Source organism: Salvelinus alpinus, chromosome 26 (genome assembly GCF_045679555.1).
Source record: "Salvelinus alpinus chromosome 26, SLU_Salpinus.1, whole genome shotgun sequence".
NCBI classification, from domain to species: Eukaryota; Metazoa; Chordata; class Actinopteri; order Salmoniformes; family Salmonidae; genus Salvelinus; species Salvelinus alpinus.
In genome coordinates, this window is record NC_092111.1 from 33919655 (window position 1) to 33934142 (window position 14488).

The following is a 14488-nucleotide window of genomic DNA, read 5'->3' on the forward strand; positions in this document are numbered from 1 at the left end:
CCAGTAATTTATTGGGTAAACCTGAAGGCACAGTGATGCCGAAATGTTGGTGTTTAACCCAATAAATTACTGGGAGTTTATATATAGAGTGCGAGACTCGCTTTATTTAGTTTTATAGATTCAGGGGTAGATTCAGATCAGAGGGGACTTTAGAACATGAGCTGTTTGAAAACACAAAGGTGTGAGAGCCTCACGCTCAACCCTGTTTTAAACTAGTTTAATGCTAGCTGTTCCTCTGCAGTGCCTCTGTCTCTCTTTCTGTCTCAGTGTGTCTCTGTGGCCCCCTAGGAGCAGAGGGGGTGGTGAAAGTATAAAACCTCTTGGGTTCGCTCCAGCCAGACTGTAGACCTACTGGAAACTATAGAGACACCTGAGTATCGCCCCACTGGCTGAACTATCCCGTCACAATGCTGTCACGGTAAGTGAGCACTAACACTGGGTATTTATTTTTGACTTACATGTGTGTACGGGGACTTTTAAAATGACACAATCTATTTGACATATTTGGACACCTGTATTCTTGGAGGAAGTTTATTAGTCAGTCTACCTATAGAATGAAACTAAAGATGTTTACAGCTGCTGGGGGTATTTCAATGATAGAGAGTGGTGAACAGTTGAATTAATTGTTTTTGTGTGTGTTTTTTGTGTGATCACAATAGGTTGGCAATGTGTGTGTCATTTTTGTTATTTCAGATGTACTTTTTCTTGTTCAATCATAAACTTCAATAACAATAGCATCACAACTGATGTCAATGATGATACTGGTACAAGATAAAGTGACGGGACTCTAAATAGTCTTTAAAAAGATTTTGAGAATTTGGGAAAATGTTCAACTCTTAGTCAAAATGTTTAATAAACATCCTTTGTTTTTGACTTCTCATTATATTACAAAGATGAATTGTATAATGTACCAACTTTTCATTGATTACCTTTTCATTGATTAACTTTTCATTGATAATTCATTATCCATAATATATATTGAACATAAGAACATCCATAAGATACTTTGCATTGCTGCAAGTTACATATATTCTTATTATAATGCAATGAGCAGGAAAAAAACGATTGTCCATTTTGCTTCGTCCTATTTGCTTTGCATTTTCCACTAGCACTAACTACCCTAAGAGGCCTTCTAGGAGAAGTCATTATCTCTGTTTGACAAAATGACGGTTCTCTTTCAAATAATCGTTTGGTGTCTCACAACGGGAATTTGCTGAATAAGCAATTCACTACGGAAGATCCAATCACACGACATCTGTAGTAGACAGACAAGTCGCGTGGCCAATGAGGAGTGGAGCCTCCTCAACAAAAGGTGCCACAGTAAAAGTCTAAAAAATAAAGTCAAAATAAAACATAACAAAAAGTATGTTTGAATGACACTGAGAGGCAGTGTTTTTACAGCTAATGCCGGTTTGCCTGAGGCTGATGCCTTGCAGGTGTTTGTACATATGTGCACAAACACATGTACATAGTTCCAAACATGCACTCAAACATATTCAATTGGCCTTGCTGTTATGCTTTTTGTTGTCCTTGATGTTTTTTGCATTGTTTTCTGTTTTCCTTCATCTTTTTTTCTCTTTTGTTCATTTTCTTGGATGGATTATTTTATTTTAATCGTATTTTCTCGGATGGTTGAGGGGCAGCTCTTGGGGAACTGTGGGGGGATCTGGGAGGGCTGGTGGCCTGGCGGTTGGGAGCTTGGGCCGGTGGCCGATGGATCGCTGGTCCGGGTCCCCGTTTTTGACCTTGTGGGAGATCTGTCAACGTGCCCTTGAGCAGGACGTTGACCCTGGTTGCCTCTGTGTGTCGCTCTGGATCCGAGTCTGTTAGATGACTAATATGATGTAGTTGTTGAGCGGCTTCACAGCAAGTATATTGTATGTTTTAGCCTATAGACAGAAACTAAAATAGGAAACCCCGGTGCTCAGGTCTGTCAGCTTCTATCTCAACATTGAGTGGCTGCTGCCAACATACTGTCTCAAATCTATAGCCACTTTAATAATACAAAATTGGATGTAATAAATGTATCACTAGTCACTTTAAACAATGCCACTTTATATAATGTTTACATACCCTACATTACTCATCTCATATGTACAGTGGGGCAAAAAAGTATTTAGTCAGCCACCAATTGTGCAAGTTCTCCCACTTAAAAAGATGAGAGAGGCCTTTGGAGGGAGTTGAAAGTCCGTGTTGCCCAGCAACAGCCCCAAAACATCACTGCTCTAGATGAGATCTGCATGGAGGAATGGGCCAAAATACCAGCAACAGTGTGTGAAAACCTTGTGAAGACTTACAGAAAACGTTTGACCTCTGTCATTGCCAACAAAGGGTATATAACAAAGTATTGAGATAAACTTTTGTTATTGACCAAATACAAATACTTACTTATACTTATTACTTATGAATTACTGAAAAATCATACAATGTGATTTTCTGGATTTTTGTTTTAGATTCCGTCTCTCACAGTTGAAGTGTACCTATGATTAAAAAAAAATCCTACCTCTACATGCTTTGTAAGTAGGAAAACCTGCAAAATCGGCAGTGGTTCAAATACTTGTTCTCCCCACTGTATATCCGGTCAACTGTAATTGCTGTTATTGTGAAGTGGAAACATCTAAGAGCAAAAACGGCTCATCCACAAAGTGGTAGGCCACACAAGCTCACAGAATGGGACTGCCGAGTGCTGAAGCGCATAAAATTTGTCTGTCCTCGGTTGCAACACTCACTACCGAGTTCCAAACTGCCTCTGGAAGCAACGTCAGCACAATAACTGTTCTTCGGGAGCTTCATGAAATATGTTTCCATGGTCAAGCAGCCGCACACAACCCTTAGATCACCATGCGCAATGCCAAGCATCGGCCGGAGTGGTGTAAAGCTCGCCACCATTGGACTCTGGAGCAGTGGAAACGCGTTCTCTGGAGTGATTAATCACGCTTCACCATCTGGCAGTGCGACTCATGAATCTGGGTTTGGCAGATGCAAGGAGAAGGCTACCTGCCCGAATGCATATAGTCAACTGTAAAGTTTGGTGGAGGAGGAATAATGGTCTGGGGCTGTTTTTCATGGTTCGGGCTAGGCCCCTTAGTTCTAGTGAAAGGAAATCTTAACGCTACAGTATACAATGACATTCTAGCAGATTCTGTGCTTCCAACATTGTGGCAACAGTTTTTCGAAGGCCCTTTCCTGTTTCAGCATGACAATGCCACCGTGCACAAAGCGTAAATGCTTTGTCGAGATCGGTATGGAAGAACTTGACTGGAATCCACAGAGCCCTGACCTCAACCCCATCGAAAACCTTTGAGATGAATTGGAACGCCAACTACGAGCCAGGCCTAATCGTCCAACATCAGTGCTCGACCTCACTAATTCTCTTGTGGCTGAAGGGAAGCAAGTCCCTGCAGCAATGTTCCAACATCTAGTGGAAAGCCTTCCCAGAAGAGTGGAGGCGGTTTTAGCAGCAAAGGGAGGACCAACTCCATATTAATAGCCATGATTTTAGAATGAGATGTTCGACGAGTAGGTGTCTACATACTTTTGGTCATGTAGTATATACACTACAGTTCAAAAGTTTGGGGTCACTTAGAAATGTCCTTGTTTTTGAAAGAAAAGCACATATTTTGTCCATTAAAATAACATCAGATTGATCAGAAATACAGTGTAGACATTGTTAATGTTGTAAATGACTATTATAGTTGGAAATGGCAGTTTTTTTATGGAGTATCTACATAGACATACAGAGGCCCATTATCAACAATCATCACTCCTGTGTTCCAATGGCACGTTGTGTTAGCTAATCCAAGTTTATCACTTTAAAACTTCTTATGGCTGCAGGGGCAGTATTGAGTAGCTTGGATGAAAGGTGCACAGAGGTGCCCATATTAAACGGCCTGCTCCTTAGTCCCAGTTGCTAATATATGCATATTATTCGTATTGGATAGAAAACACTCGGAAGTTTCTAAAACTGTTTGAATTATGTCTGTGAGTATAACAGAACTCATATGGCAGGCAAAAACCTGAGAAGTTCCACTTCCTGTTTGAATTGTTTCTGAGGTGGCAGATTTTCAACCAAGCTCTCAATGAAATTACAGCGAGATATGGATGAGTTTTCACTTCCTACGGCTTCCACTAGATGTCAACAGTCAACAGAACTTTGTCTGATGACTCTAATGTGAAGGGGGGCCGAAGGAGACAGGAATTAGTCATCACTGCCACAAGCTGGTCACGCATTCACCATGCGCCTTCACATGAGGAGGACGTCCGTTCCACCGCTCTTCTGAAGTCAATCTAATTCTCCGGTTGGAACGTTATTCAAGATGTATGTTAACAACATTCTAAAGATTGATTCAGTACATCGTTTGACATGTTTCTACTGACTGTTACGGAACTTTTAGACATTTCGTCACGTTATAGTGGAGGCGCTTTGTGACTTTGGAATTGTTTACCAAAGGCGCTAACCAAAGTAGCTAATTGGACATAAATAACGGACATTATCGAACAAATCAAGCATTTATTGTTGACCTGGGATTCCTAGGACTGCATTCTGATGAAGTTCATCAAAGTTAAGGAAACATTTATAATGTATTTTCTGGTTTCTATTGACCCCAACATGGCGGCTAATTTGGCTATTGTTCTGACCTCCGTCTCAGATTATTGCATGATTTGCTTTTTCCGTAAAGTTTTCTTGAAATCTGACACAGCGGTTGCATTAAGGAGAGGTATATCTATAATTCCATGTGTATAACTTGTATTATCATCTACATTTATGATGAGTATTTCTGTTGAAACGATGTGGCTATGCAAAATCACTTGATGTTTTTGGAACTAGTGAATGTAACGTGCCAATGTAAACTCAGATTTTTTGTTATAAATATGAACTTTATCAAACAAAACATGCATGTATTGTGTAACATGAAGTCCTATGAGTGGCATCTGATGAAGATAATCAAAGGTTAGTGATTAATTTTATCTCTATTTCTGCTTTTTCTGACTGCTATCTTTCGCTGGAAAAATGGCTGTGCTTATTGTGGTTTGATGGTGACCTAACATAATCGTTTGTAGTGCTTTCGCTGAAAAGCATATTTGAAATCGGACACTTTGGTGGGATTAACAACAAGAATACCTTTAAAATGATATAAGACACATGTATGTTTGAGGAATTTTAATTATGAGATTTCTGTTGTTTGAATTTGGCGCCCTGCACTTTATCTGGCTGCTGTCATATCGATAGCGGGATGCAGCCATAAGAAGTTAAAAGGCCTAATTGATCATTAGAAAACCCTTTTGCAATTATGTTAGCACAGCTGAAAACGGTTGTCCTGATTTAAAGAAGCAATAAAACTGTCCTTCTTTAGACTAGCTGAGTATCTGGAGCATCAGCATTTGTGGGTTCGATGACAGGCTCAAAATGGCCAGAAACAAATAACTTTTTTCTGAAACTCAGAAACTCAGTCTATTCTTGTTCTGAGAAGTGAAAGCTATTCCATGCGAGGAATTGCCAAGAAACTGAAGATCTCGTACAACGCTGTGTACAACTCCCTTCACAGAACAGAGCAAACTGGCTCTAACCAGAATAGAAAGAGGAGTGGGAGGCCCCGGTGCACAACTGAGCAAGAGGACAAGTACATTAGAGTGTCTAGTTTAAGAAACAGACGCCTCACAAGTTCTCAACTGGCAGCTTCATTAAATAGTACCCGCAAAACACCAGTCTCAATGTCAACAGTGAAGAGGTGACTCCGGGATGCTGGCCTTCTAGGCAGAATTCCTCTGTCCAGTGTCTGTGTTCTTTTGCCCATCGTAATATATATATTTTTTGGCCAGTCTGAGATATGGCTTTTTCTTTGCAACTCTGCCTCGAAGGCCAGCATCCCAGAGTCGTCTCTTCACTGTTGACGTTGAGACTGGTGTTTTGCGGGTACTACTAAATTAAGCCTTGTGGCCTTGTGAGGTGATTGATCTATTAGCCTTTTAAAACGATAAACTTGGATTAGCTAACACAATGTGCCATTGGAACACAGGAGTGATGGTTGCCGATAATGGGCCTCTGTACGCCTATGTAGATATTCCATAAGAAATCTGCCGTTTCCAGCTACAATAGTTATTTACAATATTAAAAATGTATTTGTATTTCTGTATTTCACTGTATTTCTGATCAATTTGATGTTATTTTAATGGACAACATTTTTTATTTTCTTTCAAAAACAAGGACATTTCTAAGTGACCCCAAACTTTTGAATGGTAGTGTATATGTCAGTGGAGGCTGGTGGGAGGAGTTATAGGAGAACGGGCTCATTGTAATGGCTGGAATGTAATAAATTGAACGGTATCAAATGCATCAAACATATGGAAACCACATATTTGACTCTGTTCCATTCATTCCATTCCAGCCATTACAATGAGCTCTACCTCCCTTCACAGGAGGGCTACTACCCACTCTACTTTCCTTCACAGGAGGGTAAATACCTACTCTACCTCCCTTCACAGGAGGGCTACTACCCACTACCTCTCTTCACAGGAGGGCTACTACCCACTCTACTTCCCTTCACAGGAGGGTAAATACCTACTCTACCTCCCTTCACAGGAGGGCTACTACCCACTACCTCTCTTCACAGGAGGGCTACTACCCACTCTACTTCCCTTCACAGGAGGGTAAATACCTACTCTACCTCCCTTCACAGGAGGGCTACTACCCACTACTTCTCTTCACAGGAGGGCTACTACCCACTCTACCTCCCTTCACAGGAGGGCTACTACCCACTCTACCACCCTTCACAGGAGGGTAAATACCTACTCTACTTTCTTCACAGGAGGGCTCCTACCCACTCTACTTCCCTTCACAGGAGGGTAAATACCTACTCTACTTTCTTCACAGGAGGGCTCCTACCCACTCTACTTCCCTTCACAGGAGGGTAAATACCTACTCTACTTTCTTCACAGGAGGGCTCCTACCCACTCTACTTCCCTTCACAGGAGGGTAAATACCTACTCTACTTTCTTCACAGGAGGGCTCCTACCCACTCTACTTCCCTTCACAGGAGGGTAAATACCTACTCTACTTTCTTCATAGGAGGGCTCCTACCCACTCTACTTCCCTTCACAGGAGGGTAAATACCTACTCTACTTCTCTTCACAGGAGGGTAAATACCTACTCTACTTCTCTTCACAGGAGGGATGCTACCCACTCTACCTTCCTTCACAGGAGCAAGAGGCACGGGACACTATTGCTCTCGTAACCCCTCCTCCAGGCGTTCCAGGGCACCTTCCATGCATTATTTTAACGATGAGATGCGTTAAGACATGGTACGATCTGTGAACAGATACTACAAGCTATATCGCTCTGTGTTCAGTAATGCTTTGGTATACCCGTAGCATGGAAATTAATCTTTCCACTGATCAGGTGTATGTTAGTGTCTTTTCTGAGATTGAAACGCAGACCCAGTCTCCAAGCCGGTGGCCCTGTTTTGGGTATGGCTATGGTGCTTGGTATGCTTTTCACAGAAGCTGTTCAGCCACTGGCAAATGCTAAAAATAACCTTACAGGTGGCTGCACACTGAGTGGGCACACTGAGTGGGCACACTGAGTGGGCACACTGAGTGGGCACACTGTGTGCTTGCCACCATTCGTGATGGTTCCATGCCCCATTGTTACGTTGGATTAGAGCCCTTATATAACCCTGCCTTTTTGCCTCGGATTCTATCATTCCTATTGTTCTATCCTGGTAATTTTGGTTTTGCCCACCGATCCTTTTCTCATGGGGAGGAAGTGTCTCCATCATTTATGTCCAAGTGTTTACTTCATAGGCATGACGCTAAGGCAACTCTTTTGGCCTCTGAGGGATGAATCTGTTCGATTATCCTGACATTGGAGAGCATATGGGAGTTGGCTACATCCCATTGTGAGATGGCAAACGATTATTACTTATGTAACCCTGGTTCTCTGAGTGAGTTTCTCACTGCAGTTCCCTGCTTGCAAGAGCGCAAGGAAGAGGGACATGCTTTAGAATGACCAGAGAGCAGCTCCATGGCACTTTTTATTGAGGAGGCTCCCCTCCTCATTGGCCACGTGACTTGTCTGTCCACGACAGACGCTGGATCTTCCGTAGTGAATTGCTTATTCAACGAATTCCCATTGTGAGACACCTCTATTAGCAGAGAACTGGGGTTACGCAAGTAGCCTTAAGTTTTAAAAGTGTCGTGACCAGTTCTATCTCTGTGTTCTTCATTCTAACAGAAAGCTGACTGTTCATTTGATCTTTGCTTTGGCTGGTCTTGCTCTCTCAGACCACGTTACTGGTAAGAAAACATCAAATGTAACCTTCTTATACATCTTATAAAAGTGGGTGAATTTAGAACACTTCCATCAGTAACTACAGTTTAACAATAATGTACATTTTTATAATATGTGCACAATATGTTGTCTAGGGACGATGGTTTCCATTTTAGTTTGATTTCAGGTTCAACGCAATAACAAAACAATGCATTACGGATTTCCTGCTTCACCTTTCTAGTAATTCAGTCTCTAAACTACACTGCAAACATTAAGAGAGGGAATATGACACTATCATGGAGACACTTAACTAACCCATATAGAAGAACTGCAATGTCGGATACTCACATAAACGTGTATATACACACCTTTACTTTTTCCACATTTTGTTGTCTTACAGACTGAATTTAAAATGGATTCGCTGGATTTTTTTTGTCACACCCCATAATGTCAAAGTGAAATTATATGTTCATTTTATTTGACTAATTAATACAAAATGAAAAGCTGAAATGTCTTGAGTCAATAAGTATTCAACCCCTTTGTTATGGCAACTCTAAATAAGTTTAGGAGTAAGACTTTACGGAACAAGTCACATAATAAGATGCATGTGTGAAATAATAATGTTTAACATGATTTTTTTTAATGACCACCTCATCTCTGTACCCCACACAATGCAAAATAAATGTGGCAAAGCAGTTAAGTTTTTGTCCTGAATACAAAGTGTTATGTTTGGGGCAAATCCAATACAACACATTACTGAGTACCACTCTCCATATTTTCAAACATAGTGGTGGCTGCACCATGTTATTAGTGTGCTTGTAATCGTTAAGGACTGGGGAGTTTTTCAAGATAAAAAAAGAAACAGAATGGAGCGAAGCACAGGCAAAATTCTAGAGGAAAACCTGGTTCAACCTGCTTTCCACCAGACACTGGGAGATGAATTAACCTTTCTGCAGGACTATAACCTAAAACACAAGGCCAAATCTACACTGCAGTTGCTTACCAAGAGACAGTGAATGTTCCTGAGTGGCCGAATTACAGTTTTGACTTAGAACTACCTGAAAATAGTTGTCTAGCAATGATCAACAACCAACTTGACAGAGCTTGAAGAATGTTGCACAATTCAGGTGTGGAAAGCTCTTAGAGACTTGCCCACAAAGACTCACAGCTGTAATCACTGCCAAAGGTTCTTCTACAAAGTATTGACTCAGGGGTGTGAGATATTTCTGTATTTCATTTTCAATAAATTTGCTAACATTTCTAAAGACATGTTTTCCCTTTGTCATTATGGTGTATTGTGTGTAAATATACAGTACCAGTCAAACGTTTGGACACACCTACTCATTCAAGGGTTTTTCTTCATTTGTACTATTTTCTACATTGTAGAATAACAGTGAAGACATCAAAACTATGAAATAACACATATGGAATCATGTAGTAACCAAAAAAGTGTTACACAAATCTAAATATATTTTAGATTTTACATTCTTCAAAGTAGCCACCCTTTGCCTAGATGAAATCTATTTTGATTTGTTTAACACTTTTTTGCTTACTACATGATTACATATGAGTTATTTCATAGTTTTGATGTCCTCACTATTATTCTACAATGTAGAAAATAGTAAAAAATAAAGAAAAGTCCTGAGTAAATGTGTCAAAACTTTTGACTGGTACTGTATATATATATATATATATATATATACAGTTGAAGTCGGAAGTTTACATACACCTTAGCCAAGTACATTTAAACTCAGTTTTTCACAATTTCTGACATTTAATCCTAGTAAAAATGCCCTGTCTTAGGTCAGTTAGGATCACATGTCAGAATAATAGTAGAGAAAATTATTTATTTCAGCTTTTATTTATTTCGTCACATTCCCAGTGGGTCAGAAGTTTACATACACTCAATTAATATTTAGTAGCATTGCATTTAAATGGTTTAACTTGGGTCAAACGTTTTGGGTAGCCTTCCCACAATAAGTTGTTTGAATTTTGGCCCATTCCTCCTGACAGAGCTGGTGTAACTGAGTCAGCTTTGTAGGCCTCCTTGCTCGCACACACTTTTTCAGTTCTGCCCACAAATTTTCTATAGGATTGAGGTCAGGGCTTTGTGATGGCCACTCCAATACCTTGACTTTGTTATCCTTAAGCCATTTTGCAAGTATGCTTGGGGTCATTGTCCATTTCGAAGACCCATTTGCGACCAAGCTTTAACTCCCATATTGATGTCTTGAGATGTTGCTTCAATATATCCACATAATTTTCCTTCCTCATGAGGCCATTTATTTTGTGAAGTGCACCAGTCCCTCCTGCAGCAAAGCACCCCCACACCATGATGCTGCCACCCCCGTGCTTCACGGTTGGGATGGTGTTCTTCGGCTTGCAAGCGTCCCCCTTTTTCCTCCAACCATAACGATGGTCATTATGGCCAAACAGTTCTATTTTTGTTTCATCAAACCGGAGGACATTTCTCCAAAACGTACAATCTTGGTCTCCATGTGCAGTTGCAAACCGTTGTCTGGCTTTTTTATGGTGGTTTTTGAGCAGTGGCTTCTTCCGTGCTGAGCGGCCTTTCAAGTTATGTCGATACAGGTCTCGTTTTACTGTGGATATAGATACTTTTGTACCTGTTCCCTCCAGCATCTTCACAAGGTCCTTTGCTTTTTTCGCACCATAGTACGTTCATCTCTAGGAGACAGAACGTGTCTCCTTCCTGAGCGGTATGACGGCTGCGTGATCCCATGGTGTTTATACTTGCGTTCTATTGTTCGTACAGATGAATGTGGTACCTTCAGGCATTTGGAAATTGCTCTCAAGGCTGAACCAGACTTGTGGAGGTATACAATTTTTTTCTGAGGTCTTGGCTGATTTCTTTTGATTTTCCCATGATTTCAAGCAAAGAGGCACTGAGTTTGAAGGTATGCCTTGAAATAGATCCACAGGTACACCTCCAATTGACTCAAATGATGTCAATTAGCATGTCAGAAGCTTCTAAAGCCATGACATAATTTTCTGGAATTTTCCAACTTGTTTAAAGTCACAGTCAACTTAGTGTAAACATCTGACCCACTAGAATTTTGATACAGGGAATTATAAGTGAAATAATCTGTCTGTAAACAATTGTTGGAAAAATTACTTGATGTCCTGACCAACTTGCCAAAACTATAGTTTGTTAACAAGAAATTTGTGGAGTGGTTGAAAAATGAGTTTTAATGACTCCAACCTAAGTGTATGTAAACTTACGACTTCAACTGTATATATATATTTTTTTAATCAATTTTGAATTCAGTCTTTAACACAACAAAATGTGGAATAAGTCAAGGGGTTTAGATACTTTCTTATGGCACTATATGAATACACTATAACAACAGCACCCCTGAAGCATAGTTAGACAAATGCTTTCTAGACCAGACATGTGTCACGATCGTCTTGAGGTGAATGAGTGGACCAAGGCGCAGCGTGATATGAATACATCTTCTTTTAATATATAACAAAGACGACAACTGAAGAACACTGACAAACTAATACAAAAAACGATCGTGAAGCTATACAAACTACGTGCACACATGCAACATAGACATAGACAATTACCCACAACCTACCTAATGCCTATGGCTGCCTTAAATATGGCTCCCAATCAGAGACAACGATAGACAGCTGTCTCTGATTGAGAACCATTCCAGGCAACCATAGACTTACCTAAACACCTACACTGAACACAACCCCATGAACTCTACAAAAACTCCCTAGACAATCCAACCACCCAAGACGAGACAAACACAGACAAACATCCCCCATGTCACACCCTGACCTAAAATAATAAAGAAAACAAAGATAACTAAGGCCAGGGCGTGACAACATGAGTAAATGTGTCAGTCTGACTATTTGCAGTGGGGCCATGCTAGAGGTTTAGACAGTTGACAGAATAAACTAAAGGGGTCTCAAATCCAAGCCAAAGATATATGAATTCCCAAACCTTTTCATGCCATAAAACATTTTACTTACTGCCTTCTTCAAACACACATTCTATAACATCCACTGTAACAGTGTTTGAAAGACAGTAAGCCCAATCAAAACCATTTACGAATTAAAAAATATAATAGTAATATTGATCTTGTCCAGACCAATTTTATTACTGAAGAGTCCATGGCTAAAACAAGTTCAATGGCCAGACGTCGAACTCCAACTCACCCAATGTTTTCTACAGACACGAGCAGTGAGTCACCAATTCATTTGAATGGAAATGAAACACACTGACTACTGGGGATTTCCTGATAATTACAGTAATGGTGACTTCAATGACAGCATCAAAGTCACCCGTCCTTGTCTTCCAGATGTAGATACCAGCATGGAAACCCCAGGCAGTCCTGATGGCCCTGATGCCCCAGGTGAGGCCTAGGAGTAAAACACACAAAGGTCAAAGGTCAAAGATAAGGGTTAAGGCCAAAGGTCAAAATCATTGGAGTGCAGGATGTAGTTATTATGATTAGTTATGAGGATGCATGGCAATTTGTATTTCAATTTAATGCAGTAGAATATTTTCTCACAGGCAAGTTCTGCATGCTGTGCTGTACTGAAGACTGCATCGATGAAAGCAGCCATGCAGGGAGCCAAGGTTGTTGGGTGCCCTGTATGGAGGCATGTTGGAAGGAATGTATGGAGCCTTATATGGATCTCTGTATGGATCCCTGTACACAGGATTCATCGAAGGTGTGCAACAGTAAGGGGGACATTAATGAGGACAGTAAGGGGGACATTAATGGGGACGGTAAGGGGGATGGTAATGGAGGCAGTAAGGAGGACAGTCAGGGAGATGGTAAGGGAGGCAGTAAGGAAGACAGTAAGGAGGACAGTAAGGGAGACGGTAAGGGAGGCAGTAAGGAGGACAGTAAGGGAGACGCTAAGGGAGGCAGTAAGGAGGACAGTCAGGGAGACGGTAAGGAGGACAGTAAGGAGGACAGTAAGGGAAGCAGTAAGGAGGACAGTAAGGGAGACAGTAAGGAGGACGGTCAGAGAGACATTAAGGGAGACAGTAAGGGAGACAGTAAGGAAGTCGATAAGGGGGACAGTAATTTGGACAGTAATTTGGACAGTAAGGGAGACATTAAGGGGGACAGTAAGGGGGACAGTAAGGGGGACAGTAAGGGAGACATTAAGGGGGACAGTAAGGGGGACAGTAAGGGAGACATTAAGGGGGACAGTAAGGGGGACAGTAAGGGGGACAGTAAGGGAGACATTAAGGGGGACAGTAAGGGGGACAGTAAGGGGGACAGTAAGGGATACAGTAAGGGAGACAGTAAGGGGGATAGTAAGGGAGACAGTAAGGGATACAGTAAATGAAACTGTAAGAGGGAAAGTTAAAGACAGTAAGTGTGAGTGTAGTCTAACATTGCTCTTAAGTTCCTTAGCCCTCCCTTGGCCCTCAAAATGGGGAAGGTATCTACAGAGATACAATTGAATTATTATGCTGTTTTGATGTACATAACATTTTTACCCACTTTTTGACTGTGTTGTTTTTTGTTTTACTTCCTGATGTTTTGAGATCCTCTCTAGTGTTTACAGATCATACGGGTCTGATTGGTGAAATCAATGCTAGCAGTAATATACAGAATGACAATGTATGAGAAGAAATGTGTAGCTGCAATACTGTCAAGAAATGATTCCAATTCCAATGATAATGAGTACATGATGCGTGAGATGTTCATTAAAGAATCATTTCTGTGATGTGGATTTTTGCCCCTCTGCACAACCTGACTCCAGGGCTAAGCCTCTCCCCCTTCAGAAGAAGGCCTCTGTCAGGTTTATTATGGGTTTTATGGTATGAAGTTCACTGCCTTAGTTTGAGTTTATTTTGATTTCTCGATTGCTTTGTTTTAAGGTACTTAGTATGTTGCATTTATTCAATATAATCACACATGAGAATCAAAGTTGTAACACTTAAGATAAGAACGATTGATGTTTTTTGTTTATGGTTGTGTATTGATTGCTTATGCTGTTCAGGTTTTCCCCTTCTGCTATACAAAGAATGTTATGCCAGTTCAGTGCATTTACCTTCCTCTAGTCCTTTCCTGGGGAAGGAGTTTTGGTTCATAGAAGACTGTTCGCTCTCCCCTGCCTGATGTGCCCCGTTACAGTGATGGATGAAGAGACACGTCTGGCAATCCACTAAAGACAAGTATGGAATGTTGGATTCAAAATTCTTGGTGCCCCTTAAATTTGGTT

The 14488-nt window shown here is 40.9% G+C and overlaps 1 protein-coding gene across 1 annotated transcript; it reads left to right on the forward strand.

The window, feature by feature from the left end:
* The first annotated feature begins 248 nt into the window (after positions 1-248).
* Positions 249-13606, forward strand: LOC139554347 (uncharacterized). The gene is made up of 4 exons (XM_071367100.1): positions 249-418; positions 8231-8292; positions 12601-12654; positions 12816-13606. The coding sequence occupies exons 1-4, from the start codon at positions 408-410 to the stop codon at positions 13604-13606; spliced, it is 918 nt and encodes a 305-aa protein (XP_071223201.1). The 5' UTR covers positions 249-407.
* The last annotated feature ends 882 nt before the right edge of the window (positions 13607-14488 follow it).

Coding starts and splice junctions, on each gene's coding strand:
- LOC139554347 (XM_071367100.1), top strand. Junction 8,293..12,600: donor TCTCTCAGACCACGTTACTG/GTAAGAAAACAT, acceptor CTTGTCTTCCAG/ATGTAGATACCAGCATGGAA. Junction 12,655..12,815: donor TGATGGCCCTGATGCCCCAG/GTGAGGCCTAGG, acceptor ATTTTCTCACAG/GCAAGTTCTGCATGCTGTGC.